Source organism: Acomys minous (assembly GCF_964271855.1).
Source record: "Acomys minous genome assembly, chromosome: 5".
NCBI classification, from domain to species: Eukaryota; Metazoa; Chordata; class Mammalia; order Rodentia; family Muridae; genus Acomys; species Acomys minous.
Genome location: NC_140494.1, coordinates 99,202,887 through 99,230,156, shown reverse-complemented (window position 1 = coordinate 99,230,156; position 27,270 = coordinate 99,202,887). Strand labels below are relative to the sequence as shown.

The 27,270-nt window shown below is 40.7% G+C and overlaps 3 protein-coding genes across 5 annotated transcripts in view; 1 reads left to right on the top strand and 2 right to left on the bottom strand.

Moving 5' to 3' along the window:
* The window catches only part of LOC311598251 (von Willebrand factor A domain-containing protein 5A-like), a 73,684-nt gene extending 46,752 nt beyond the window's left edge, over positions 1 to 26,932 (bottom strand). Inside the window, exon 1 of the mRNA XM_084783272.1 lies at positions 26,850 to 26,932. The gene's annotated coding sequence lies outside the window, so the exon portion shown is untranslated. The remainder of the gene's footprint in view (positions 1 to 26,849) is intronic.
* LOC311598304 (olfactory receptor 8B3-like) overlaps positions 1 to 27,270 on the top strand; it is a gene marked incomplete at its 3' end in the record, with an annotated part of 79,039 nt that overhangs the window by 18,303 nt on the left and 33,466 nt on the right. The gene's annotated exons all lie outside the window — the stretch shown is intronic.
* LOC311598252 (von Willebrand factor A domain-containing protein 5A-like) lies at positions 9,093 to 27,075 on the bottom strand. 3 transcript variants are annotated; one of them, XM_084783275.1, is made up of 19 exons: positions 27,013 to 27,075; positions 26,850 to 26,928; positions 24,147 to 24,204; positions 23,831 to 24,033; positions 23,334 to 23,556; positions 23,079 to 23,254; positions 22,682 to 22,796; positions 20,053 to 20,222; positions 19,718 to 19,806; positions 19,382 to 19,526; positions 18,886 to 18,965; positions 16,751 to 16,865; positions 15,511 to 15,675; positions 15,144 to 15,244; positions 14,169 to 14,422; positions 12,599 to 12,652; positions 12,429 to 12,474; positions 10,140 to 10,262; positions 9,093 to 9,668 (listed from the first exon to the last, which is right to left on the bottom strand). In XM_084783275.1, the coding sequence occupies exons 3-18, from the start codon at positions 24,187 to 24,189 to the stop codon at positions 10,178 to 10,180; spliced, it is 2,064 nt and encodes a 687-aa protein (XP_084639401.1). In that variant the 5' UTR covers positions 24,190 to 24,204; positions 26,850 to 26,928; positions 27,013 to 27,075; the 3' UTR covers positions 9,093 to 9,668; positions 10,140 to 10,177. The 3 variants fall into 3 exon arrangements, with proteins under 3 accessions (XP_084639401.1, XP_084639402.1, XP_084639403.1); XM_084783276.1 differs by having other exon boundaries at positions 10,144 to 10,262; XM_084783277.1 differs by having other exon boundaries at positions 9,094 to 9,668; positions 15,144 to 15,238.

Here is a 27,270-nt window from a genome sequence, read left to right as displayed (position 1 = left end):
CTTCACCAAAGTAGCTGGATACAAAATTAACAAACACAAAAATCAGTAGCTCTTATTTGAACAAGTGATAAACAGGCTGAGAGAGAAGTTAGGGAACCAATACCCTGCAAAATGTTCACAAATAATATAAAATATCTTGGTGTAACTCTAACCAAGTAAATGAAAGACCTTTATGCAATATCTTGAAGTGTTTGAAGTAAAAATTTGAAGAATTTAGAAGGTAGAAAGTTCTCCCATGCTCATGGATTGATAGGATTAATACAGTGAAAATGTCCATCTTACCAAAAGCTTTCTGCAGATTCAATGCAATTGCCATCAAAATTCCCACAGAATATTTTACAGACATTGAAAGAGCAATTCGCAACTTCATATGAAAAACAAAAACAAAAACACAGGATAAGGAAAAGAATTCTGTACAACAAAAGAACTTCTGGAGGTATCTTCATCCCTGATTTCAAGTTGTACTACAAACCAATAGTAATAAGAATTACATGGTATTTGCACAAAAACAGACAAGTTGCTCAATGAAATAAAGTGGAAGACCCTAAAATAAAACCATGCAATTATGGACACTTGATTTTTGACAAAGGATCCAAAACCATACAATGGAAAAAGAGATAGCATCTCTAACAAATGGAGTTGGTCTAACTTGATGTCTACTTGTAGAAAAATGCAAATAGGTCCATATTTGTCACCCTGAAAAACCTCCAGTCTAAAAAGATCAAGGATCTCAACATAAAAATCAGGTCAACTATTTCTATTAGGAGAGAAAGTTGGAAAAATCTTGAACTCACTGGTAGAGGACACAATTTCTTGAAGAGAACACCAAGAACTCAGGCACTAAGATCAACAAGTAATAAATGGTACCTCATGAAACTGAAGTATCTTCTGTATGGGGAAGGGCACTGTCAATAGGACCAAACAACAGCCTACAGATTGCAAAATGTCTTCATCTGCCCTACATCTGAGAGAGGGCTAATATCCAAAATGTAAAAAGAACTCAAGAACTTAAGCACCAACAAACCAAACAACCCAATTAAAAAATGGGGTACAGACCTAAACTGAGAATTCTCAACAAAGGAATTTCTACTGCCAGAGACGCATTTAAAAAAATGTTCAGTGTCTTTAGTCATCTGGGTAATGCAAATAAAAATGAACATGAAATTTCACCACATAACTGTCAGAATGGCTAGAAAAAAAAACACAAATGACAACACAAGCTGATCAGGATTTGGAGGAAGGTAAATAAGTCTACATTGCTGGTGGGAGAGTACACTTGTTCAACAACTTTGCAAGTCATTCTGGAAGTTTCTCAGAAAACTAGGAATAGATCTACTACACAATATAGATATACTACTCCTGGACATGTATGTAAGAGATTCTCCATCATAACACAAGAATACTTGCTCAACTATGTTTATATCAGCTTTATTCATAATTGTCTACAACGAAAAAAACCTACATGTGCCCTGACTGAAGAATAGATAGGGAAAATGTGATACATTTACCCAATGGAATGCTACTCATCTCTTAAGAACAAAAACATCATACAATTTTCAGACAAATGGATGGAGATATAAAAGATCACCCTGAGTGAGGTAACCCAGAACTAGTAAGACCTGCATGGGATGTACTCACTTATAAGTGGACATTAACCATAATGTACAGGTTAACTATGTTACCATCCACAGATCTAAAGAAGCCAAAATGGACCAAGGAAGGATCCCTAATCTCACTCAAAAAAGTAAATAAAATAAATATCTGAAGGATGGAGGGAGAGAGCTACGGAGGGAGAGGGGGTGGGGAGGATTACATAAGTTGTGGGGAGAATAGGGAAGTGGGAAGACATGGAAAGAGAATGGAAATCAGTGTGGTTTGGGTCACATCTCTGGGCCATGTGAAGTTCATCGGAGTCTATGAGGATGGCCCTAGCTGAGACTTTTAGAGGTAGGTAACATGGAGGCTGAAGTTACTACCTCCTGTAGAAAGGTGGGACTTCCTGCCTACAAGAAGTGTAGGTTTAAAGATGGAAGAAAGAGTTGAGGGAGTGAAAGTCAATGGCTGGTCCAATGTGAGACCCATCCTATGGGGGGGAGAGAAAATCCCTGACAGTATTAAGGGCACTCTACTCTGTTATGCTTGCAGACAGGAGCCAAGCATAACTGTCTGCTGAGAGAATTTATTCAGCAACAGATAGAAACAGATGCAGTATCCTATATCCAAACAATAGATTGAGCTCAGGGACATTTGTAGAAGAGTGGGAAGAAGGACTGATGGATTAAGAGGGGAAAAGGAAATCAAAGAAGACATATAAAGGGAACTAACCTGAGCCCATTATGGCCAACAAAGTCTGAATAACCAACCAAAGAACTTGCATGGGCCAGACCTAGACCCCTTACATATATGTAGCAGATGAACAGCATGGTCATCATATGACTCCTCCAATAATGAGAATAGTGGCTGTCTCTGTTCCCCATTTTGGATCTTTTTTCTTTAACTGGGATGCCTTGAGTGTCTTCAGTGTGAGAGGATGTGCTTAGTCTTGATGTGACTTGAGTTGCTGGGGTAGTTTGTTACCCCTTATGGACCCCCCTTCCTTCATAAGAAGTAGCAGGCTAATGTGGGTCATTTGGCTTGGCCTGGGTCTAGAAGGGGGGAGAGGCTATAGAATGATTAAATTAAATAATGAAAAAAAAGTGTCAAGTAATAACACTCTTCTATGGAGTGGTTTCAATTGAGCCAGTCATTTGTTTGCCATTCCCTCCATCTTTATCTGTATACTTCTTGTAGGTGAGACAAATTTTGGGTCAAAGGTTTATGGGTGATCTGGTGTCTCCATGCCTTCACTGGAAGTCTCATTTGACTACAGAAGATGGCAACCTTAACCTGCATATTTCCAATAACTAAAAGTCTCAGATAGGTTCATCCCCATAGGGTCCTCCCACAGATTCTGAGGAGCCTTCCCTGTCTCAGAAATGCCTCCCTCACCAATCTCTGCTCTATTACTCTCCCAGTCTTCCCCTTTTCTCACTTTCCCCACTCCTGATCTCCATCTGAAACCCCATTTCCCTCTTCACCTCCTCTACCTCCCGGTTCCCTCCTTCCATCTACTTCAGATGTCTGTCTTATTTTCTCCTCTATGTGAAATTATGCATACCCTCTTGGGCTCTCCTTGGTTCATTGGGTCTATGGACCATTTCATGGTTATCCTGGGTTTTGTAGGAAATATCCTGATTAGTCAATGGTCACTCTCTGAGGCTTCTTTGAAACCCTGCTATGCTTGGGAGAAGCCTAAGCTGCTGTGCTCTGAGTCTTCATCCCCTCTTTTCATGGTTAACTTTGCTCTGGGAAACCTCTTGCCTACAGGGCATGTTCTCTCTCTGTCTCTCTCTCTGTCTCTCTCTCTGTCTCTCTGTCTCTCTCTCTGTCTCTCTGTCTCTCTCTCTCTCTCTCTCTCTCTCTCTCTCTCTCTCTCTCTCTCTCTCTCACACACACACACACACACACACACACACACACGCACACACACACACACACACACACACTTAAATTTTTATTTATTTATTCATTTTACATCCTGATCATAGCCCCCTCTCTTTTTTTCTCCTGGTACCACTCTCCTTTTCTCTTGCCTCATCTCCCCTCCCCTATTCCTCTAAAAAGGCTATACCCCCACCCCAGCTCATCAAGTCACAACAGGCCTGAGCATATCCTATTCCTCCGTGGCCTGGTTAGGCAACCCCACCAAGGGTGAGTGATCAAAAAGATGGAAACTTAGTCCATAGTAGAGGCAGCCCCAGCTCCCTTGCTGGTGTATCCACATGAAGGTGGAGCTGCCCATTTCCTACATCTATAGGGGAGGTCTAGGTCCAATCTAGTTATAGTCGTTGGTTGGTGCTTCAGTCTTGCCAAGTCCGTCAGGGCCCTGGTTAGTTGACTGTATTGGTAATCTTTGAGCCTCTGCCATCTACAGGTCTTCTATACACCACCACACCACTTTTCTAAAAGAATTTCTAAGCTTTGCCCAATATTTGACTGTGAGTCTCAGGATCAGTTTCATTGTGGTAGTGGGTATAGACATTCAGAAGTCAGTTATGTTAGATTTCCTTCTGCAAACAGAGCTGAGTGCCCTTAATAGTGTCATTGCACGTTCTCATTTTTCTTTTGTCTGTGTGTTTATCATTAAATCCATTTTCATCTTCAGATCTTGAACAGATTTTTTGATTTCTTTCATCTGGTTGTTTGCATTTTCCTGAAAATTTTCCAGTTCCACTCTATGTGCTTCTTTTATGTCTCTCACCTGTTTGGCTGTGTCTTCCTGCATTTGATTACGAATTTTATTTGTTTCCTCCGTTATCATCCTCATTACCAAGTATTTGAGGTCATTTTCTTGTGTTTCCATTGTATTTGAGTTCTCTGGGTTGTTTTCTTTGGGATAGCTGGAAACTGGAGACGCCATGTTGTTTTGGGGTTTTTGTGTATGCTGCCCTTTAGACATCTTGCTGCCTCTGTTTTTGTTGGGTAACTTCCAGAGTTGGATGGAGGGAGTCTGATGATAGATTCACTTGTTTTCTCACGATTTCCATAGGCTGGAAGCTCTGATGCTTCACTGGTGTGGATGGCAGGAGGTTGGGAAAAGATCTTCACCAACCCTACATCTGACAAAGGTCTAATATCCAAAATATATAAAGAACTCAAGAAATTAAACACCACCAAACCAAATAACCCAATTGAGAAATGGGGCTTGGAACTAAACAGAGAATTCTCAACAGAGGAATACCAAATGGCTGAGAAACACTTAAAGAAATGCTCAACCTCCTTAATCATCAGGGAAATGCAAATTAAAACAACTCTGAGATTCCATCTTACACCCATCAGAATGGCTAAGATAAAAAATCCAAGCAAAACCACATGCTGGCGAGGATGTGGGGAGAGAGGAACACTCCTTCATTGCTGGTGGGAATGCAAACTAGTACAGCCACTTTGGAAATCTATCTGGTGCTATCTCAGAAAAATGGGAATAGGGCTTCCTCAAGACCCAGCTATTCCACTCCTTGGAATATACCCAGAAGATGCTCCAGCACACAGCAAGAAAATTTGCTCAACCATGTTCATAGCAGCCTTATTCATAATAGCCAGAACATGGAAACAGCCTAAGTGTCCATCAATAGAAGAATGGATAAAGAAACTGTGGTACATATACACTATGGAATACTACTCAGCTATTAAAAACAAGGAATTCCCGAAATTTGTGGATAAGTGGATTGAGCTAGAAATGATCATAATGAGTGAGTTAACCCAGAAGCAGAAAGAGTCAAATGATATATACTCACTTATATCTGCATATTAGCCCAAGGGGCATGTCCCATGAAAGCCTTCAAGTACCAGGAAACTGGGACAGTGGGGAAGACATCCTACTGGCACTCTAGATGAGACAAGCATGGGAGAATGGCAAAGTAGAAGGATCCAGAAGGTCCTAGAAACCTACAAGAAGAACATTATGATAGGCAGATTTGGGCCCAGGGGTCCCGCTCAAACTAAGGCACCAGCCAAAGACAATACAGGCTATAAATTTTAAACCCCTACCCAGATCTAGCCAATGGTCAGAACATTCTCCACAGTAGAGTGGAGAGTTGGATATGACTTTCTCACGTACTCTGGCGCCTCATATTTGACCATTTTCCCTGGAGGGGGAGACCTAGTGGCACTCAGAGGAAGGATAGCAGGTTACCAAGAAGAGACTTGATACCCTATGAGCATATACAGGGGGAGGAAATCCCCCTCAGGAACTGTCATAGGGGAGGGGAATAAGGGGAAAATGGGAGGGAGGGAATAATGGGAGGAGACAAGGGATGGGATAACCATTGAGATGTAACAACAACAAATAAATAAAATAATACATATCTTGGGAAAAAAATAGTGTCATTGCTTGGACATTCTCTCAACTTTTGTATTATTGTAAGGCGCAGCTGTACCCGATAATGGCGGCGACCGTTACCACTTGGTGGCGACTGTTAACGCTCCCGCGCATGCACAGACATAAGCCCTCTCAATGCACCCCTCCTGAACAGGGGTATGCAAATGAAGCACTCCAACATGGCCCTCTCGACTGCGGGCATGTTAATGGAGCATGCAAATGCAACCAATGAGACTTTGACACGCCACATACAGACAGTATTTAAACGATGTGCTCATGGGCATTCGGGGTCTTTTGCTTCAGTTTCAAGGGCGCTCCCAATAAAGCGCGATTGAGAAGAATCCTGGTGTCTGCGTCATTCCTGCCGGCAGGAGGGCACAACATATTATCTTTATCTCTGCATATCTTGCAGACAGGGGAAATTTTGGTGAGTGTTTTTGTGGGAGGGTTGGTGTTTCCCTCCCTCCACTATCTAGTTAGATGATGTCATTTTCAGTCTCCATGATCCCTGCTACTAGGAATCTCAGAGTCACCCCCATATCCTCTTAGAAGCCTACCCTGACCTATTTCTCCAACTTTTCACAGAGTTGCCCCCCCACTACACTTTATCTTCCCTCGAAGGCCCCATGCTCATCAAAGGTCTGAGAAATAGAATAGAAGTAGAAGTGATTGATGAGAGGGAACTAGGAAGTAGAGGGAACACAGAGAGAAGTGAATGTGGAGTTTATGCTCCTTTAAAAACAGACCAAGCCTCCTGTTCTGCTAGCAAATTGCATCAGACTCCAGCTCCCAGGAACCAGCCCCGCTTCTTCTTTCTATTAAGTAATTTACTCATTTATTTATTTATTCACTTTATACTCAGATCATTGCTTTCTTCATCCTCTTTTCCCATTCACAACTCCTCCCTCTCCAGCTTCCTGTGCTCCTCACAAGCCCCCCCCCCCACTGAAACCCACCCCAGCAGGTCAAGTCACTTCAGCAATGAGCACAGCATCATTCCTTGTAGCCTGGCAAAGCAGCCCCTTGAGGTGGAAGTCACCCAAAAGCATGCAACAGAGTCCATGTCAGAGACAGCCCCGGTTCCCACAGTAGGAGACACATATGAAAGTGGAGCTGATGAACCCCTATATCTGTGTAAAGAGCCTAGGTATAGTACATGCATTGTCCTTGGTTGATGTTTCAGTCTCCAAGTCCCCACCCTGAGCCCTATTTAATTAGCTCTGTTGGTCGTCTTGTGAAGCTCCTGGCCCCTTCCTTCTATCCTCATTGCCCACATACTTCCACAGTTCTGCCCAATATATGTCTGTGATTCTCTGCATCTGTTTCGATCCTTAGCTGGGTGGAGGATCTCAGAGAATAGCTATGCTATGTTCCCATCTATAGGCATAGCATATTATTCATAATAGTGCCAGGCATTGGCTCTCTATCATGGGGTGGGTATCAGATTGGTGCAGTCTTTAGATGTATATTCCCTCAAACTCTGCTCTGCTTTTATCCCTGCACTTCTTATACACAGGGTAAATTTTGTATAGAAGTTTTTGTGAGTGGGTTGGTGTTCCACGTCCTCCACTAAGATCCTGTCTAATTCAAGGGTGGCCTCTTCATTCTCCATTATGCCTACTTTTAGAAGTCTCAGATATAGTCACACCCATATCTTCCCAGGAGCCTACTCTATAGGTCTCCAGCTTACAACAGAGATGCCACCCCCATTTCGTCTCTCTGCTATCCCTCTGTTCTCCAGCCTCCCTCCCTTTCTTCTCAGGTCTGATCTCCATCTTCATTTCTTCCCATTTTCCTTCTCCTACCCTATTTCCTCCCTTCAATGCTTCTACTGTCTATTCTATTTCCTCTTCTGAGTGATGTTTTTGGGGTTTAAGTTAACTCAATCATGAAGATCTTTTCTAGTACCATCTATTTGCCTACAACTTCCGAGATGTCATTGTTTTTAAAGCTGAGTAGTACCGCACTGTGTAAATGTATCACAGGTTTTTAAACCATTCTTTAGTTAAGGGACATCTGAGTAATTTCGGTCTATGGCAAGTAGGAAGAGAGCTGCTATAAACATGGCCTGGTAGCTCAGTCTGTAGAACATGAGACTCTTCCCTGTCCCCTTCCAAGTGTTTAGTTGCCTCTCAGTGGAGAATTATGCTAGGTTCTTGTCTGTAAGCATTAGCAGAGTATCGTGAATAGTGAGAAGGGTTAGCTTTCTCCCAAGGACTGTGTCTCCAGTTGGACCCATCATTGTTTGGCCCTTGCTTCAATCTTTGTTGCATTTTTATCACTACACACCATTTATGCAGGGTGAATATTGGGTGCAAAGTTTTGTGGGTTGGTATCATCCTCCCTCCCTGGAGGTGCTGCCTGTCTATAGAATGTGGCTCCTTCAGTGTCTATATACACCTTTGTGCTGGGAATCTCAGTTGTGGTCACACTCATATCCTAAGAAGAGCTTACAAGTCTTCATGTTGTCCCAGAAATGTTCTCCCAATTGGTTTCCCTTCTTCTGGCGGCCCTCTCACCTTCAGTCCTCCTCTTCTTCCAACTAATCCCCATGCCAGTTACCCTTCTTAAAGGGCCCTAATGTCTTTTTGGTCCTGCTTCTGTATCCAAAATTCTTTGTTTTAATGCTTGAGTCTTGTGTTTTAAGCTTGGATTCTTAGGTAAGTTTGCATTACATCTGTAAAGGGATGTTTTCCCCCTAGCCTTAAACTTCCAAAATAACAACTCTGAGGCTTAAACATATTAACAAAAGTGTAGGCCAAAATATCTAGGCACATTCCCTGACTAAGTCACATGACAGGACTTGGGCACTATTCTAAGTCCTGTCATGTCATGTGACTTAGAATAGAATAAAAGCGATATTATTTATAACAATCGCCTAGTTTCATATCTCCATCTTTTTCAGAGTCACAGGGCCAAGCAAGTCTCCTGAGTCTGATTATCTCTCAGACTTCATCTGCCTAACAGCACTCTTACCTCCTATTTCTTGTCTCAGTTAATAGGCCATCACATTTTATTGACAGGTGATATTACCATACAATACACAATAGATTCTTTCTACATATTGATGTTGATTTTCAATTTTTATCCAATTCATGCTCCCATGCACTTAAAGCTATGGTCCTGAACAACATGCAAGAGAAAAAATGAGTGGAAATAGTAATGCAGGTTATTTGTTTTTTGTTTTATTGAGACAGGGTTTCTCAGGGTAGCCTTCAGTATCCTGGAACCACTTTGTAGATAAAGCTGGCCTCAAGCTCACAGAAACCTGCCTGACTCTATCTATCTGAGTGCTGAGATTATAAGTGTATGACACCATACCTAGCTAATAATACAGATTATTAATTGAGCCATTGCTCAGGATCAATGATATATGCTAACTCTATATTTATTGTAATTGCTCTGGAAAATTCAAGTGTCATTCTGTATATGAATAAAATAAAGTTACAATGAAAAAAAAAAACATGTTAGAGGCCATGATGACTGCTCCCAGAAAAAAAAATGAGATAGACAGATACAAAGAGACTGGATTAGATAAGCAAGGTTATTGGAATGTTGTTGTTATGACAAATAAAAAGCAGTAAAGATAAAACCTAAAGGTTTCTCAGCCAAGAAGAAATGAAGGGCTTAGTGGAATCCAGGAAACACTCTTCTTTATGTGGGTGACATCTTCAGATGCCTAAGGCATCAGGATTCACAGATACTTTCAGGAGACCACTGGCAGCCTGCACAAGCATGGGGATGGAGGAACCTGTGAGAAGAAACAATGGTCAGAATTGTGGAACAGGAGAGGAGAGCGAGGATCCTTCCTTCAGCCTTCTCAGTCATTTCTGTCACACCCTTCAGCATTGATTTAACTTCACACAGTGCCCTTTCGCTCTTTCACTCTTGTTCTTATTTTCCTTTAGATTTTCTGTCCAAGGGACACAGGAGCAAGGATACAATAGACACACAGGGGAACTTGCTACATGTCTTGGGATAGTCTTCTTCAGCTAAGCATCCATATCTTTGCTCTTTTTCTGTGTCTCAGGTTATCCCAACCACCAAGTAGATATTAACTCTAATATCAAAATGGAAAATTAGCTGAAGGAACAGGCAATGGTCTTAGATAGCATGGTTAGGGAAACCATGGGGCTCCCTAAGGTTCCCCTGCATATAGCAGCATAGCTGCTTGAAACAGATGGGAAAGAAGGGAAGCAAGGGAGGAGGACTGTGCTCCTACCCACCATGGTTATGAAGCCAAGCCATGACCCCTCCTTTTCAGTAATTGGCACGTGTTGTCCTTTTCATTGGCATGCAGCCAGAGCCCAACCAGCACTGCATCTCAGGCTGAGGGATCCTCATCCTGCAAAACAGAAACATACCCTTCTGTGAGGCTTCAGTCAGGGCAGGAAGCCACTCAAGAGGAAGCAAAGGTATTTACTGTCTTTTTCCTCATCATACCACAATATGCTGCAACATGAAATCTGTGCCCCATATCTACCATAAAGACTCACCAGAGCAACACACAATATTCTCCTGCCATTTTGAAAATGACTTACGTTGTAAGTCCAATGTAACCATCATCATATTCTTTAAAACACTCCAAACACCAAGTACATGGATGTCTTAGTCAGGGTTTCAATTGCTGCCAAGAATCACCACCACCAAAAAGCAAGTTGGGTAGGAAAAGTTTTATTTGGTTTACAATTGTGCATTTCTGTTCATTGCCAAAGGAAGTCAGGAAAGGAACCTAAGCAGGGTTGGAACCTGGAGGCAGGAGCTAATTCAGAAGCCCTGGAGGAGTCCAGCTTACTCTCATGCTCATGCATGGTATATACTCACTTACAAGCATATATTAGCTATGTATCACAAGATAATCATGCTATAATCCAGAGACCTTAAAGAAGATAAATAATAAGGAGGAGCCTAGGAAGGATGTTTAATTCTCATTTAGAAGGACAAATAAAACAGCTACAAGAAGAGCTTGAAATGAGGGAACAGGACAGGAGCCTACCATAGAGATCCTTTGAAAGAATCCACCTAGTAGAGGAATGAAACAAATGCTGAGACTCACACTTTTACTCTGGGTCAGAGCACAGGGAGTCTTATGGAAAAGTGGAGTGATAGAAGGACCTGGAAGGGACAGGAGCTTTACCATGAGAACAACAGAGCCATCAAATCTCAACCCTGGGGTACCTACAGAGGCCATGTAAGGAGAGGACCCAGACATCCTTCTCAGATGTAGTTGACAGGCAACAGAGTCTCCATGTGAATCCTATAATATGGGCAATAGGGGCTGCCTCTGACATAGACTTTATTTCCACACATCGATCACTTCTTTCTGGTGTGCTGGCCTTGCCAGGTCACAGAGGAAGAGGATGCAGGTAGTGCATCTGGAACTTACATAGTCTGGGTTCAGAAGGTAGGTGAGGAAGGTTTCTCCTTTCTGAGGAGTAGGGAAGTGGGTAGGGCAAATGGGGGGGAAAAGGGGTGAGTATAACCAGGAGGAGGCAAGAGAGGGGCTACAATGGGGATATAAAATGAATACATTAAAAATAAATACTTTTTTTAAAAAGAAAAATTTCCAAATTTTTAACTGAAATTAAGATAACAGCATATTTATTTTACTTTACTATATGCTTTTACTGAGTTAAACACCTGACCTCCTATATGCTGGAGTTCAGATCACTTGGTGATCTATTTGTCTAACTAGTAGAAGATCTTATACTTTTTAGTGTTAAAATGAATTAGCATTGTGACAATTTGCCAGCCTGATGAAATAATTTTGGTGAAATATTCCTGTAGCTGCACCTTAAATAATTAAGTCAGTTTTTATAACAGAATATATACCACTATTGATTAAAAATTTGTCTGTCATTTATTTACACTTACCACATTTCATAGGCTCATTAGCCAGTTATGACAAGGAGATAAGTCCAACTAGTATAACCATAGATTAAATGAAGTCTATTTAGTGATTTGCATTTTAATAACTGGGAATTATATTTCTTCATCACTATTTAACAAATGTATTTTATTTAAAAGATGTTTTCAAGTAGTATTAGATGATTCAGAAGGTAATCTTAAACTCTGAATATGGTTTACTCTAGTGAGCCTATTTGAAGACATAAAAAAATAGACAATAATGGGATTTTTAATGAAGACAAGACATCCTACTATTGAATCTAGCTCTGCAATACCTGGCTCACACAGTGTTCATTTTCTTAATGTTCAATTTATTCATTTATCAATAGTTTATAAGTAGTACATGCCTTAGTTCAAATGACAATGAAATAAATATATGGATAAGTGCTTAAAATACTATCTATCATAGTGTGAAGATCAAAATATTTACACTTAAAATGCAGTCTTAGTGAATGAGACTAACACTGAATAGTGTTGAGTTTTCTCTTTGACACCCATCATGCTGGCCATGCCTTCCAATACCCAGACCATTATTTCAATGTTCTTTATGTTCCAGCTAAGGTGGGAATGCTTTAATCTTCTATACACTACAAGTGAATTTCACCTTTTTCTCTGGAGAGCTGAAGATTGCCTTTCATAATCCATATGATCTGTGAAAAAGAAATATTATTGAGAAATGATTCCTAGGTAGAAACTCCCTCAGACTATAGAAGTATGTCTCGATAGACATCTCTGGAGACTATGGATTCAATCTATATGCTGCATGCAAAATACCTTGCATATTTGTTACATATTTTGCCAGTCTTAAGTGGCTGCGTGGCTTGTAACCTGAAAAACACAAATTCACAGTGAAGACTGCAGCATCATCTATGCTTTGTAGCAAAAATAAAAAAGTGTGAGGATCTGAGACATCAACTCTCTTATCCCCATCAGCTTCACTCACTAACCATGATGTGCCCTTCTCCTATGTTGGCTCTTGCAATAAAGACACTCTCTTTCTGAGCCTTGATTCTCCTTCCTATTGAGTCTTTTGAAACCTCTCAGATGTGTTAAGCACTCATAGCTGCATCACACCATTTATACAAGGGGAATCTTCTAGCTACAACATAATTCAAAATATTTTTTCTCCAAAAAAGATATTTTACCTCTGTCCATTTGAAAAAGAGTGCAATTGTACTCTGACCCTCTATCATCAGAAGGTAAGATTGACAATTTTCTCAGTACCCAAAATATTAATTTCTCTCTCAACTGGATTTTCATCCATGTTCCTCACTGCTACCGTCTCTCAACTACTTAAGTCATACCTTTCCCAAATTCCTACCACAGGTTTCCAATGTACTCCAAGCTCTTCCACAAAATGTGATGATTACGATCATACATGTAGGTAGCCTATGCAACATCTTAATGCAGAGATCTTAACTTCTTCTGATCCACTAACTGTGGCTGTAACACACCTCTCTCATGTCCTTAAGCCATTGGTTTCATGAAGAATTGAGTGATATCTCAGAGAGATTTTAATCTTACTTTTAAATACCAATCTCATAACTCTAGTGCTTTAACTTAGCATTTCATGTTTTAAAATAGTCTTTGATCTACCCTGTTGTTGCTCCTTGATTCTTCCAATATTTCAAAATTGTCATGTTCACTTAAACTTTATTATTCATTCAATGTAAACTTCAATGAAACAAATCTCCACCTCATCAGTATCTTTAACTGATAGCCTTAATTTCTATTCATCAGAACTACATGACAAAGTCATCCCTTAGAAATGAATACAGCCCTCTTCCCGCCATGTCCTTCAGGTAAAGCTGCTAACACCAACTGCAAATGATTTACAAAACCCATCTCTCTCTCTGGCGGTTATGCCTACTGAAAAAGGCTATAAATTCAACTGGACCCTCTGCTATCCCCAAAGATGATACATTATTTATTTCTAATAGTACCCAAATCTATTTCAGAACTCTGCCATCTTCTACCACTAACATTAACAACTTCAATCAAGTCATTTGTCCTCTGTGTGGCCGTTGAATATCATGTACAGAAGTCAGATTCTGATATGTGGCTTTATTACTCAATGTTCATAGATATTTCTGTATTGTAATATGTCCTTGGGTTCTTCTCAACTTCTATATAAAATCTCTCTCCGAGTTGAACACGATCTACTTCTCTAGAAATTTTAAGGCAAGCCATAAATCTTGGGTGTAGAATGATGAGGACACACAAAAAATTTAAGACACGTATTCCGTTTTAAATTTCCAAGATTCTGAAACCTACCAATTTAAAAATGATGTACTTAGATATCTAAGACCCAATATACATAAGTTTAAATTGGAATAAAACTTACCAGGCCCAGTTGGTTGTGGCATTGGTACACTAATATCAAATGTCACTGGCCTTGGAATCAGTCTGTGAACAGCACTACACTGCACTGGCTGATTGAGTTCCTTGATTAAGGTAATGAAAGCTGTGAAGGAGCTGAGGACTCCAGACTCAAAGCTGATGTTCACCACATCCTTTTTTTCTCCTTCTGGGGTCTTACTGGGTCCCAAGTCTTTGATCTGAATCAAGGACTTTGCAGCCAACCAATGAATGGTGAAGCTGAAAAAAATTACTATAGAAAATTAAAGAAAAGTCATTGCAAACCACATACCCAAGACTCTTAAAAGCTACTGATTGCAGGTGGGAGGGAATGCAGAGACAAAGCATTTAGATGAATGAATGAGAAAGAGAATAGCTTAGCAGAAACAACAGAGGTCAGTGACAAGAATAATTGGACCATCAAGGATGGCAGAGAAAAAGGAAGGGGAGTGAATGGGAAAGGGAAGGGAAGGGAAGGGAAGGGAAGGGAAGGGAAGGGAAGGGAAGGGAAGGGAAGGCGAGGGAAGGGAAGGGAAGGGAAGGGAAGGGAAGGGAAGGGAAGGCGAGGGAAGGGAAGGGAAGGGAAGGCGAGGGAAGGGAAGGGAAGGGAAGGCGAGGGAAGGGAAGGGAAGGGAAGGGAAAGGAAGGGAAGGGAAAGGAAGGGAAGGGAAGGCGAGGGAAGGGAAGGGAAGGGAAGGGAAGGCGAGGGAAGGGAAGGGAAGGGAAGGGAAAGGAAGGGAAGGGAAGGGAAAGGAAGGGAAGGCGAGGGAAGGGAAGGGAAGGGAAGGGAAGGCGAGGGAAGGGAAGGGAAGGGAAGGGAAGGGAAGAGAAGGGAAGGGAAGGCGAGGGAAGGGAAGGGAAGGGAAGGGAAGGGAAGTGGGGAGGGGAGGGAGGGAAGGGAGGGGAGAGGACGGGAGGGATGAGAAAGAGTGGAAAATGAGAAGCAAATCTGAATTCTTACCTGCCATTCATCTTGGGTTGTAGGGAAAATGTCACCCTGTTTTCAATACTCTTGCCCTGAATGGTGTACTTGAGGCATATGCTTCCAGGGCTCTCCTTTAGCTACCAATAACAAAAACGCAGGAGTGACAAAACCTACACATACTCAGAAAATGATGATACTAGGGTAGCTCCTCTACTCAATGCTGCAGTGTAAGAGTAAGAACCTGATAGTACAGGATAGTATAGATAAGTCATGAAGGAGAGGATGGGAGGCTGCCTGCCAGGCTAGTGTATATCTTGATCAAATCCAAAGCAACAATTAGTGTTAAGTAAATTACTGATACAGACTCCCCTGAGTAAAGGAATGAACAAGATTAGGCACTCACGGGCATAAACCCAGTCAGTTGGGCATAGATGATTAACCTCTGACCCCCAAAGATGGCAGTCTGTTTTGGAGAAAGCATGTTAGCAGACAGACCAGGTGGCAAATCCCAGCTCAGAGAGATGTCCTCCACTGCACTCTGTAGAGCAAACTTCAGAGACCTAAGAGCCTGTTGGGGGAGAGAAGAGCCAGGATGACACACAAGAATGATCATGATGACTGTTGTCAACTATTTACCAGACCCAAGGCCATATCTCAAGTCATGTCTAAGCACCAGTGCTAAGTGAGAAATGCAATATTTTCCTCTACTTTTGCATATGAGGAAATTACAGTTGAGAGATTTAATGGTGTAGATGTGAATGAAGGAAATCTTTGAGAAAAGAGAACTCTGCAGAACTGAGTTAGAAAAGAAGTTGTAACAAAATGGAAAGAGAAGTTTAGAAATATTATCAGAGTTGTCTTCCATTTTTCTATACTAATAAGGAAGGTGAATTTTGCATGTTTAGTCTAATACACACACACACACACACACACACATATACACACAAAACAAACAAAAAAAGACACTGGCCTTTTTGTGTGTCTTTTGCATGTAGAATGGGTTCTACTAGATTTACTCAGAGTATAGACTGCGGTCACAGACAAAGCTGCTAAGTCTTTCACTTTCTTTCTCTCTGCTCTTCAAAACAAAAGCATCACTACTTGAATTATCACCTCTACGGATTTCCAGTTATGACACCCCAATGTCATTCTTTAGATATGAAAATGTTACTTTTTTGTTTTTATGAAAGTAATAAGACTCTCTAAATATCTAGCCAATGGACAGGACATTCTCCACAGTAGAGTGTAGTGACTTTCACACGTACTCTGGTGTCTCATATTTGACCATGTCCCCTGGATGGGGAGACCTGGTGGCACTCAGAGGAAGGATAGCAGGCTACCAAGAAGAGACTTGATACCCTATGAGAATATAAAGGGGGAGGAAGTCCCTCTCAGTCACAGTCATAGGGGAGGGGAGTAAGGGGGAAATGGAAGGAAGGGAAGAATGGGAGGATACAAGGGATGGGATAACCACTGAGATGTAACAAGAATAAATTAATAAAAATTCTCCCCCAAAAAATAAAGAGTCATGAAAATGTGCCCTCCAGGAGAGTAAGACACCTCCCTTTGCAGCAGTGTTCCGGCCCCGTTTGTCTGTCCTGCTTGCTCTGGACCATGCAACTGTGGACACTGCCTGCTCTTACCTTGGTCTTCATCATATCTTTGCCTGTGATAAACTCTGCACTGCCCCCTGATACCCGGGCGATGCCTTTGATTAAACTGGTGGAGGCTCCTTCTCCAATTCCAAATGAGAAACATCTGCAATGGTGAAATGATGAACATTAAAGTTGGGCTCTCCATAGCAGAATTACCAATTAACATGTGCTGTTCAAAACCACAAGTGACAAGGTACTTACCTCAAAGTCTGTGCAATATTATCTTTTAGAAATCATACTTAATTTCCATGTCTTAATTGAGTGATTCAATTTAAATCACAGTCTTCTAGGAGGAAAGGCTCGGTTTCATTTTTACCACATCTATGGCCCAGAGAATTTGCAATATCTGTCTTTAGTTCTATTCTCACTACAGGGCAGATGAGCAGCTATCTAGAAACAATCTATCTCCAACATTCTTCTAGTAAGCAATAAAAATATCAAAGTGACAAGTAAATGCACTGACATCTTGGCTGATGTGTGGACATCTAGTATCTGTGGATAATGTGTCAATGGGAGTCATCATCTCCAAGTTGGTCTTAGAACTTGTATTTTCCTCATGTAAGCATGAGGACCAAAGTCTATACAGTAGTTTTATTCCATCCAGATAACCTATAAGGTAGTCACTATTTGTTTTAGCATTTTCCACTTCATCAATAGAACAGACAGATTAGCAGAATTTCCAGACACCTGTCCTGCAGAAGACCCCGAGGTGAATTGTGTGACTTCTTAAAAGATTCTGGCACTAAAAGACTCAAATACAAGGCCAAGACAATACAAACTAGGATTTCTACTCACAGAAAATCTACACTGTTCTTCAAGATTGATAGGACTAAAGATTTAATACACAGTAGTTTCAATAATTTGTGTAAAGCAGCCAGCTACCATGAAACTTGGCTCCAATGACTGAGAAAATATAAGCCTCATAGCCAAGACCTGGAAATGCAAAGAAGGAAAGGAAAATTATACTGCATCTGATGCCCACTTACTATCTGAAGCATGGGAGAAGTACGGATGGCTGCAAACATAGCCCTTTGAGGAAGTACTAGGATAATTGCAGTTTTGAGTTAGTCAGTGGCAGGTCTCACTGAAAACACCTGAGTAGTTTTCACAAATAATGTAGAATCACTAATCCTAAAAAGCAGATGTCAGTAAATAGTGGACCTGGTGCAAAGTTCATTGCATTAAGGATGCCAGCTCCAACTCTAGACAACAACTGAAATCGAAAGTAAGACCTATCAGGGGAAAGATACCATTTAAGTGTAAGTAGTTCAAAAACACTACCAAACCACTAGGTATTAATACTGCATTTTCTGTTTCCAATAAATGTTTAAGAAATGACATATTTAATGAAGTTGGAATAGGGCTATTTCTGTTTCCCTTTGATTTTCAGGCTCATTGTGTGATGCCTGGTCTGCATGGATACCAACACCTTGTGGGATTATTTTCCATTAACAAATATGCAAAATCAAAGGACATATGGTTCAATTGAACCCACAATATGTGACAGAGATTGTTCATGAGTACTGAGATGTGTTTACCCAAAAATACAAGATGGAAATAAGATGTAGTAATAGACACCTTCCCCACCTAAAGCAACAAAAGATAAAATCACCACTTACTTCAAAAAGTGGATGAAATTCAATTATAATTATTACTCAAACACACGCACTCTAGGATCATGAATAGCATGTGCACGCCCACACATGTACATGCCCCCCCCCCCCACACACACACATTCTCTTTTGGAAACACAAAAAATAGAGAGCCTTGTTAGCCTAATTAAGAATAAATTGAGAAATGGGATTTACAGGAGTGTGAGCAAGATAAGAGTAAATAGAGATGAGAGGAGTAATATGTATGCTCGTGTGTGTGTGTGTGTGTGTGTGTGTGTGTGTGTGTGTGTGTGTGTGGTGTCTATGTATATATCTGATGTGGTCAAATAATAAATTTAATTATTAAAAACCATACAAACCAATAAGAGCAAAACAAAAAATTAGAAGTCTTTACATAAATGATTATACACTCAATGTTATAAATTTTAATGTGGTGTTACATATAAACAAGTCATACATAGTGTTGCTTGAGCTCTGGTCAGCACAGCAGACACCATACTATCTTCATACCTGTGTTTTTTGCTGTTTAACTTCACCTCTTGGATGACCCTAAATGTGTCAGTAACTTCTCCATCTGTGAAGACAAAAAGCTGTAAAAGAAAAAATACATTCATTGAGCCTCTGTCAAATTCATTAGACACCATCATCACTGGCCTCCATGGAAGACACCTGTTTCCAGTCTTTGAAGCCTAGTTACCCTGGAGCAGGCACAGTCACTTGCTCTATGCCAGCATAGAGAGTCCAGGCTCCTGAGAAGATTCTCATCCTCCAGATGCTGCTTAACCTGAAGGTTCTGTGGTACCAAATACCTACATGAAGCGAAGGGGGAAAACTGCCTCTGGTCTTTTTTCTCTTCACTATTTTGTAGAATACACATAGTTTACTCAATGCTTGGGATTGGATTATTTCAGGATTTCACTCTTTGTCCCTCTTAGCTTAGCATGGTAAAAATTCTCTATTTCTACTATGCAAGCCTTTTTGTTCTCTCACTGTATCTATTACTCACCTGTAAGGGATGGCCAGGAATGGAGGGTGCCTTGTATATGTTGCAAAGTGATGTTAAGATTTGAATGTCCGATTGTTCAGCTTCCAAATCCTTCACTCTTTCCACTGCCTTCTCCATTGATTCCTGAGTGTACTTTACACTCTCTCTTAGAGAATCAAGCAGATCTAGTCACATGGTGGCAGCATACATTCCCAATCCGATGGCAAAATTGCCATCACTTAAACTTTCTCGGGACAACCCCAGTGTTCAGGACAACTTTGCAGTAGTCTTTTGAAAAGTGCAGATCCTCCTCAAAAGCCCATTCATTCACCCTCTATGGTCTTCCCAGAAACTTACGGAAATAATTTTTCATAGGGAGAATCAAATCCGTAGATGTTGAAATAACACCCCACTGGCAAACTCTTTATCAACAACAACAGAGTTTCCTGAAGGTGAGAGAAGATAAAGAGTTGGGGTGAGAGAGGGAACCAAATATACAGACCCTAGTCTAGTTCCTAAGGGTGAGGTATGTCACTGTCTTCTGTCACCTTTCATTTCAAGGCAAAGAACTGAGTGGCCATACTTGCTGTTGCCCCAAGCAGAGCTGGCCTAGACCTACACATGGGCCCCACTCCCATCCTTCCTAGTAATCATCCCATGGCATGGATGAGTAGTGAAGAATCTGCCCTTACCTTGGCAGCCTCTATGCGCAGCTCAGAATTATTCTGGTTGTTCAAGGGGGACTGCATACTTATGGAGCAGTCCACGAGGAACACAAATTCTCCACAGACCCTTGAGGCCTCCACTTCTGGCATAGCTGGATAGAAGCTCACCATTGCAGAAGGAGCTCCCATTAAACTATCTGTACATAAAGAGGAAAACCCCTTTCAGATACAAGAGAACTCAGAGGTTCTAATGTCCCCAAGAAAGAATTATCAGTTTAGTAAAGAACTCAGAGATCTCAAATATAGAGCCCTATGTTTGTTCTTTTAGTGCTCTTTGGACAGGACTAAATGTGAGCTGTCACAATAAAAATGAAAGGAGCAGAGCAAAGGGGATATCAGTTTAGGAATTAACAGACAAAAACACAGCAGTATCAGTGTGTGGAAAGCTATTCCCTTTACACTCTTGAATAGGACCCATTCCCTTATCAGCTTCCAGCATGACTTCAAAGATACAGTCAAGAATCCTATGAGAATTCTGGGCTGAATCCATCTGGTGCAAAATTATACCAGACCTTCAAAGAAGATTTAACACCAATTCTATTCAAAGTACTCTACAAAATAGAAATGAAAGGAACATTACCAACCTTACTCTGAGGCAAAGACATCTTGATACTTAGACCACTCAAAAACCCAACAAAGAAAGAGAATTTCAGACAAATTTCCCATATGAACATTAGTACAAAAATACTCAATTAAAAACTCCCCAAAATAATCCAAGAACATATGAAAATATCATTCACCATGACCAAGCAGGCTTCATCAGAGGCAGGCAGGGTGGTTCAATATATGTAAATTGATTAATGTGATTCATCATATAAGGAAATTGAAAGAAAAAAACATGCACACCCCCTTAATATGGAAAAAGCACTTGGCAAAATCCAACACCCATTCATGTTAATAGTCTTGGAAAAATCAGGGATAAAATGTATCTATCTAAACATAGCAAGGCAATATATAGCCTTTTAAGGTCAACACCAAAATAATGGAGAAAAACTTCAATCAATCCCACTGAATCAGTAACATGACAAGAATGCCTACTCTATCTATGCCTCTTCAATATAGTACTTTAAGTCATAGATAAAGCATTTAGAAAACTAAAGAAGATAAAAGGGATACAAATTGGAATAGAAAAATCCAAAGTATCAGTATTTGAAGATGATATGGTGGTATAAAAAAATGACTCCAAAATTTCTACAAAGGAAGTCCTAGAGCTGATAAACATTTTCAACAAAGTGGCTGGATAAAAATAATACAAAAAATAATTACACCTCCTTTATTCAAAAGAGAAACAGGCTGAGAAAAAATTAGAGAAACAACACCCTTCATACTAGCCACAAAAAAAGAAAGAAATTGGTGTAATCCTGAGTAGGCAAGTGAAAACTTTGAAATAGAACTTCAAGTTTCTTAATAAAGAAATTGAAGAAGATATCACAACATTGAGACATCTTCCATGCTCTTTGATCAGTACCATTAACAGAAAAATGGCCATCTTACCAAAAGCAACCTATGGATTCAATGCAATTCCCATCAAAATTCCAAGAGAATTTTTTACAGACCTTGAAAAAGAGATTCTCAATTTTATATGGAAAAACAAAAAAAGCTCAATTAGTTAAGATAACCCTGTACAATAAAAAGATCTTCTGAAATATGTCCATTCCTAATGTCATGCTGTACTACAGAGCAACAGTAATAAATATTATGTGGTACTGTCATAGAAACAGATTGATGGATCAATGGAATCAAATTGAAGACCCAGAAATAAATGAACACACATACGGGCACTTGAAAAAAGTAGACAAAAGCACATAATAGAAGGAAAAGTAGTATATTCAACAAATGGTGCTATTCTAACTGGATGTCTACATGTAGAAATATTCAACTAGACCTTTTTTATCATCCTGCATAAAATTCAAGTCCAATTGGTTTAAAAACCTCACCATAAAACTGGACACACTAAAGCTGTTAGAATAATATGCGAGGAAGAGCCTTGAGCTCATAGGCCCAGGAGTAAACTTCCTCAACAGAAACCCTAAAGCTCAGGCTCTAGGATCAATAAATAATAAATTGTCAAATCATCTACATATCACGTAAATATTTTGGTTTAATTCAGAAAATATTATAAATATAGGAAATGTCAAAATGAGCATTTACTTGACTGTTTAAAGCCCAAATACTTTCAAAACATTTGACACAAATTGATTTGCTTCAACACTATCTGACAGTGTACACCATACCATGTAAAGCATAAGGTTTTATCAGATGTGGACATCCCTGATCATATGAAAGGAGAAAGAGTAACAAGATTATTTTTTATTTTCCCTATTTGTAAACACCAGTCATTGTCACAAGTTGATAACAGTATATACATTTTCATATGAATTATTTGGTCATATTTTCTTTGAATTATATAGTACTCTATTTAAATTACCCATAGGACATAATCATCTGATTATCTATGAGGAACAAACTTTTTCCCTGTGGAAGTGAAAAGTTATTAATTCAATGGCCATATACTGATCCTGGATAAAGGATGGAAGACCAAGAATAGTTGAGACTTACACCTTAGAAAGGGACCATAGCGGGAGATAGAAAATACCTGGCTTCATGTCCTGCATCCCCATCTCCACAGCTACAGTGGGGCTGTGCACTTCAGTGTAGTAAATCAGGAGTTCCACATCTCGGTCAAACTTGTGTCCTTCAGCCAAGGAAACCTGAGTAAGAGACCAGCAGAGGAGCCATGGTAGAACTCCAGTGAGTGCTTCCTGAGATAGGGTCAGTGTTCAGAACAGCAAGCTTCTTCTCTCAGGAGCACATTCAGAAGTACAGGAAAGACTGGATAAAACCAGTCTACACTTGTCCCAGAGTAGAGAAGGTAGAGAGTGTGCCTCCCCATGCATGGCCAGAAACACTAGGGAGGTGTGGGAAGGTTGGGTGAGGACCAGGTCAACAATGAAGATAGAGAAGACCAACAGTAGTGTCCTCTTACTATTCACCTGAGCAGATGTCTTGTCATCTGTAAGGTACTGAATAGGACTCAAGGAGCAGTTGGATTGGACCCTCTCAATGCCATGTTGGGAAGAGATGTTAGCAACCATGCTGAGTGTGTAGGAAGGGTCCTCCACAGGGAACATGGGGCCCTTCATGTTCAAGAAACTCTTCGCTGACTCTTCTATGAAATATTACATTATAATAAATTTGTGTTTCCACAGTCATTCTACCACTGGTTTTAAAAGCCATAAATTACTTACCAGAGAGCTGGTATCTTGGATTCAAGATTGCTGGGAGCAGGTAGCGCAGGGCCCCATCTGCTTCCAGGGGAAGTTCCTGCACATACCTCAGAGTAACTGCAACCTTAGCCCCAGGCTGGAGTCTCCCCAAATGACAAGCAAAGATATCCCTGGAATAGTCATCCACTTCCAATAGGTAGGCTTGGTGGCCCTGGGAAAGGGCATCATCATAGTTGCGATAAGCCTAGAGCAAGGGCATGAAAGATTAAAATAAAACGACAGGTAGTCAAAAAGATATGGACAGTTTAGGTGGAGTGTCATGGATCCTGTGACCTTTACAGTTATTCTGATAGCTGCTACTAGATTCCTTCTGCCTTATAAAAATTTGGCATGTAGTAATTAAAAGTGAATGAAAGGAGGAACAGTCAATATCTGCCCTTATGGACTGTTTATCAAGACTAAAGTTTAATTTTATTTAAAAGAAAGAAGAGAAGAGATGATGAACTCATCCCTCAGACCTTCATCTTCTCCTGCAGTTCTGCAATGATTTTCTTCCCATCCACCAAGGCTTCAAAGCTGTAGACAACAGTGTCTTCATCTACTGGGAACACAAACATTGTCTCTAACTGGGCTTGCTCCTCATTCTCATAGTAGAAGGTGACAGTTGCATCAGCCACAAAGTCATTGATGGTCAAAGTTACTGAGAAATACCTCAGTGGCACTGGGGAAGAGATCCGTGTTTAGAAAATCAGCAAACTTTACAGGGTAGCACCTATAGATAAGACATATTCTAGGTACAAAGCTCTCATACTAAGAGTTGTATGGCAGGCTTACCTCTGTATTTTTTTCTAGTGATTAGACCACAGTGACGCTCCATGGTGACAGCACGTTTCTGTGGAAATGACACATCTTTAAGAGGTCAATGATTGGCGTTAAACCATCAATACCTGCAGATTATGGGCTTCTATTTTGTAGGAGCAGCAACCACTTCTTAGCTTAGGAATAAGGATAGGTGGTGAAAATGAGGGGAGATGCCAGAGGTGAAACTTCCAATTAATGTTGCTCAAGTGGAGATGCTCTAAGTGTCCACTAAGCCACCAAGTAGGAAATTTCTAAAATACCTTGAGGTTCCTTCCAAGCATTTTTTTGCTTTGTTTTTGTTTTAATTTGTTTTTCAAACAACATTGAATCCGCCATCCACAGGAAACTGTATTGGTGTCATAATTTTAACTCATTGAATGTCACTATTCTCCACACGTAATAATAGCAATATGTATATTTAAGAAATTTCCAAGACTAAAGCTTGTCCCTAAGAGTAATTTGTCAAGGAATATAGTTGCCAGTGTTTTTCCTGTTGACACTGTTCCTATTTCTACCTGGATTAAATTTATTTTCAGAACTTTTTCTCTATTTTACTATTATTTATTTTTATGTTATATGTAAGAGTGTCTGCCTGTGTGTGTCTTTGTATCACATACAAGCAGACACTCTTACATATAAGAATACCCATAGCAGATGCCAGAAAACTATATTGAATCCCTTGAGACTAGAGTTATAGATGGTATTAACTGCCATGTAGGACCTGGGACATCCACTTCTGACCTCCAGGGAAAAAAAGTCAGAGTTCTTTAAAACTGAGCCATCTCTTCCATCTCTATTCCCAAGTCTTCAGCTGAATGCCAGTGTGTTTCAACAGCATCCTGCATCACTTACTTCATCATATTTCTTAAAAACAAATTTTCTTAATTATTTTTCATGAGCTGATTATGATTTCATATTAATCATGTGCGTAGTTTGATGATAAGGGAATAGAGTGATATTTCCAAGTTATGGTTTACATGATTATTTTATCCACACAATCTAAAGATTTGTCTAATTTTAATTATTAACTTGATAACCTGGGAAGCATTCTGGCCCTTTCTAACTCTGGTTATGTGCTAGCCTGTCTCTCCCTGTTGTCACCCTGTGTGATCTCCGCCCAACACCAACAAAGGTGGTAAATGCATCCTAAGGAAATGGAAGAGCACGCTGGAAACACACATCATGCTTATCCAGATGTCCAGTGATGAGTCCCAGACCCCTAGAAGTCCAGCCTTCTCTTTCAGCTACACAGACTGGAAAACTATTTTGAAGATCAGCTCTCCATCCATGAGGAACCTCAATCAAGGAATCTGAAGACTTTTGTAGGGCATCTCAAAGTCAGCTCAAGACACCCCAAGGCCAAATTGTCACTACGAAGGAGATTCATTTGTATCAGAGGGACAGAGAGCAAATATGAGGGACAAAGGCAGGAGGGAGAGGAGGAGGAGGAGAATGGGAACATAACAAGGGAGAGGGGAGAAAGGAGACCAGGGAGAAGGGCATGTGGTATTTGTCCCAGAGTGGGACAAAGTTCTGTCTCTGGATAGGGAGGAGACAGATGTGGCACATAGCAGAATGATGTTTATAAAGGTAAATGGGTAAACTCCATGTCAGGATGATGTATTTGATTTTAATTGGGGATGTTAATTAGGTAATGCAAAGGGGGCTTTTGATTGCTGAACTTCAAAACTTTGATAGCCAACCCTTGGTAAGTCAGCTTCAAGAGGAGACATTGGGTGAACATAAGGGTATAAATAGACCTTGGAGGCAAGTTATTAGGAATATAATCTAACAGATTCTTTTAGTAAAGTAGAGGTTATTGGGGAGAATGCCAGGACCTGCCAGAAGAGTCGCTTCAGCTTTGGAGGTCTGTTTCTAGGTCCTTGCTGGTGTGCTTCAGACTGGGGACAAACAGCTGCAGTTTCTCCCAACATTCCTGGGTCCCTATCTGCCACAATGCATGGCTGGCATACCCCACCCTCTAAACTGTCCAGAGTGGGGCTTCTGCTTCCCCTTAACCATATAATCTAAACAGTTTAGCACTTGCCTCTCTCTCTCTCTCTCTCTCTCTCTCTCTCTCTCTCTCTCTCTATCTATCTATCTATCTCTCCTCATACCCTCATTGGCCCACGCAGGCCCTAACTCCTCTCTTCTTCCCTTCCTTCAAATAAATCTCTCCATATACAACCTGTTTTGGGCCATCTCTCTATATTTCAAATAAAACCATTCTGTCTGATAGTACTGCAAAAATATGAGCATTAAAGTAGGCTCTGACTGGAATTTTAGCTCAGCACAACAGGACTTGACTTGCCAGCTTGTACACAATACTGAGTTGCATATCTAACCCGTACAATACAGAAGGCTAGAGATACTTCTCTAGTCTCACTAGAGACCATCCCCCTGATATCACTGGTGTTTTCTATACAACTTTAATAAGTCATACAAATCTGTCAAAAAGTAGATCATGCTCTACACCCACTATTTAAGCAACTGGAGATGTCTGACAGTATGAAATGGCTCAGATACAGCCAGCAGCACAGAAGCATTAGCTGAGCAAGGGGGAAGAGGACAGCAAGCAGAGGGGAAGGAATTTTCCTGGGAACAGGCAGAGGAGCCAGGAATGTGGGGAAATAATTTCTACTAACACCAGCAAGAAGCTTAGGGTGGGATACTCACCCAGGAGCAGAATGGCTGCAGGAGAGATGTGTGTGTCTGGCAGCAGAGATCTCAGGCTGGCAGTGGCCACTGCAGGAGGCTGAGAGAAGAGAGAGGCATCAACTACAATGAAATATTCATCTCCTGATCCCAACCTCAGAACAAATTGTCTTCACTCTCTCACCCTCTCCCTGACACTTTGCCCACCAGCCAGTTGTAACAGTTGTTCAAAGGCTGTGAAGTAGAGACTGGTTCTAGAGGTGACCAAAGTTACAGCCTTAAACTAGGTGTGGATATAGAGCTATGAGACAGGACAAAACCAGCCCACTGTAGGCAGAAAGCTGGGTGTGTCATCTGGCCACACCCTGCTGTTTACTGCTACAGGGAGAGGGAGAGTCTGTGCTTCAAGCCAGGAAAAGTGATTGTGCCAGTTAAAAGCCTT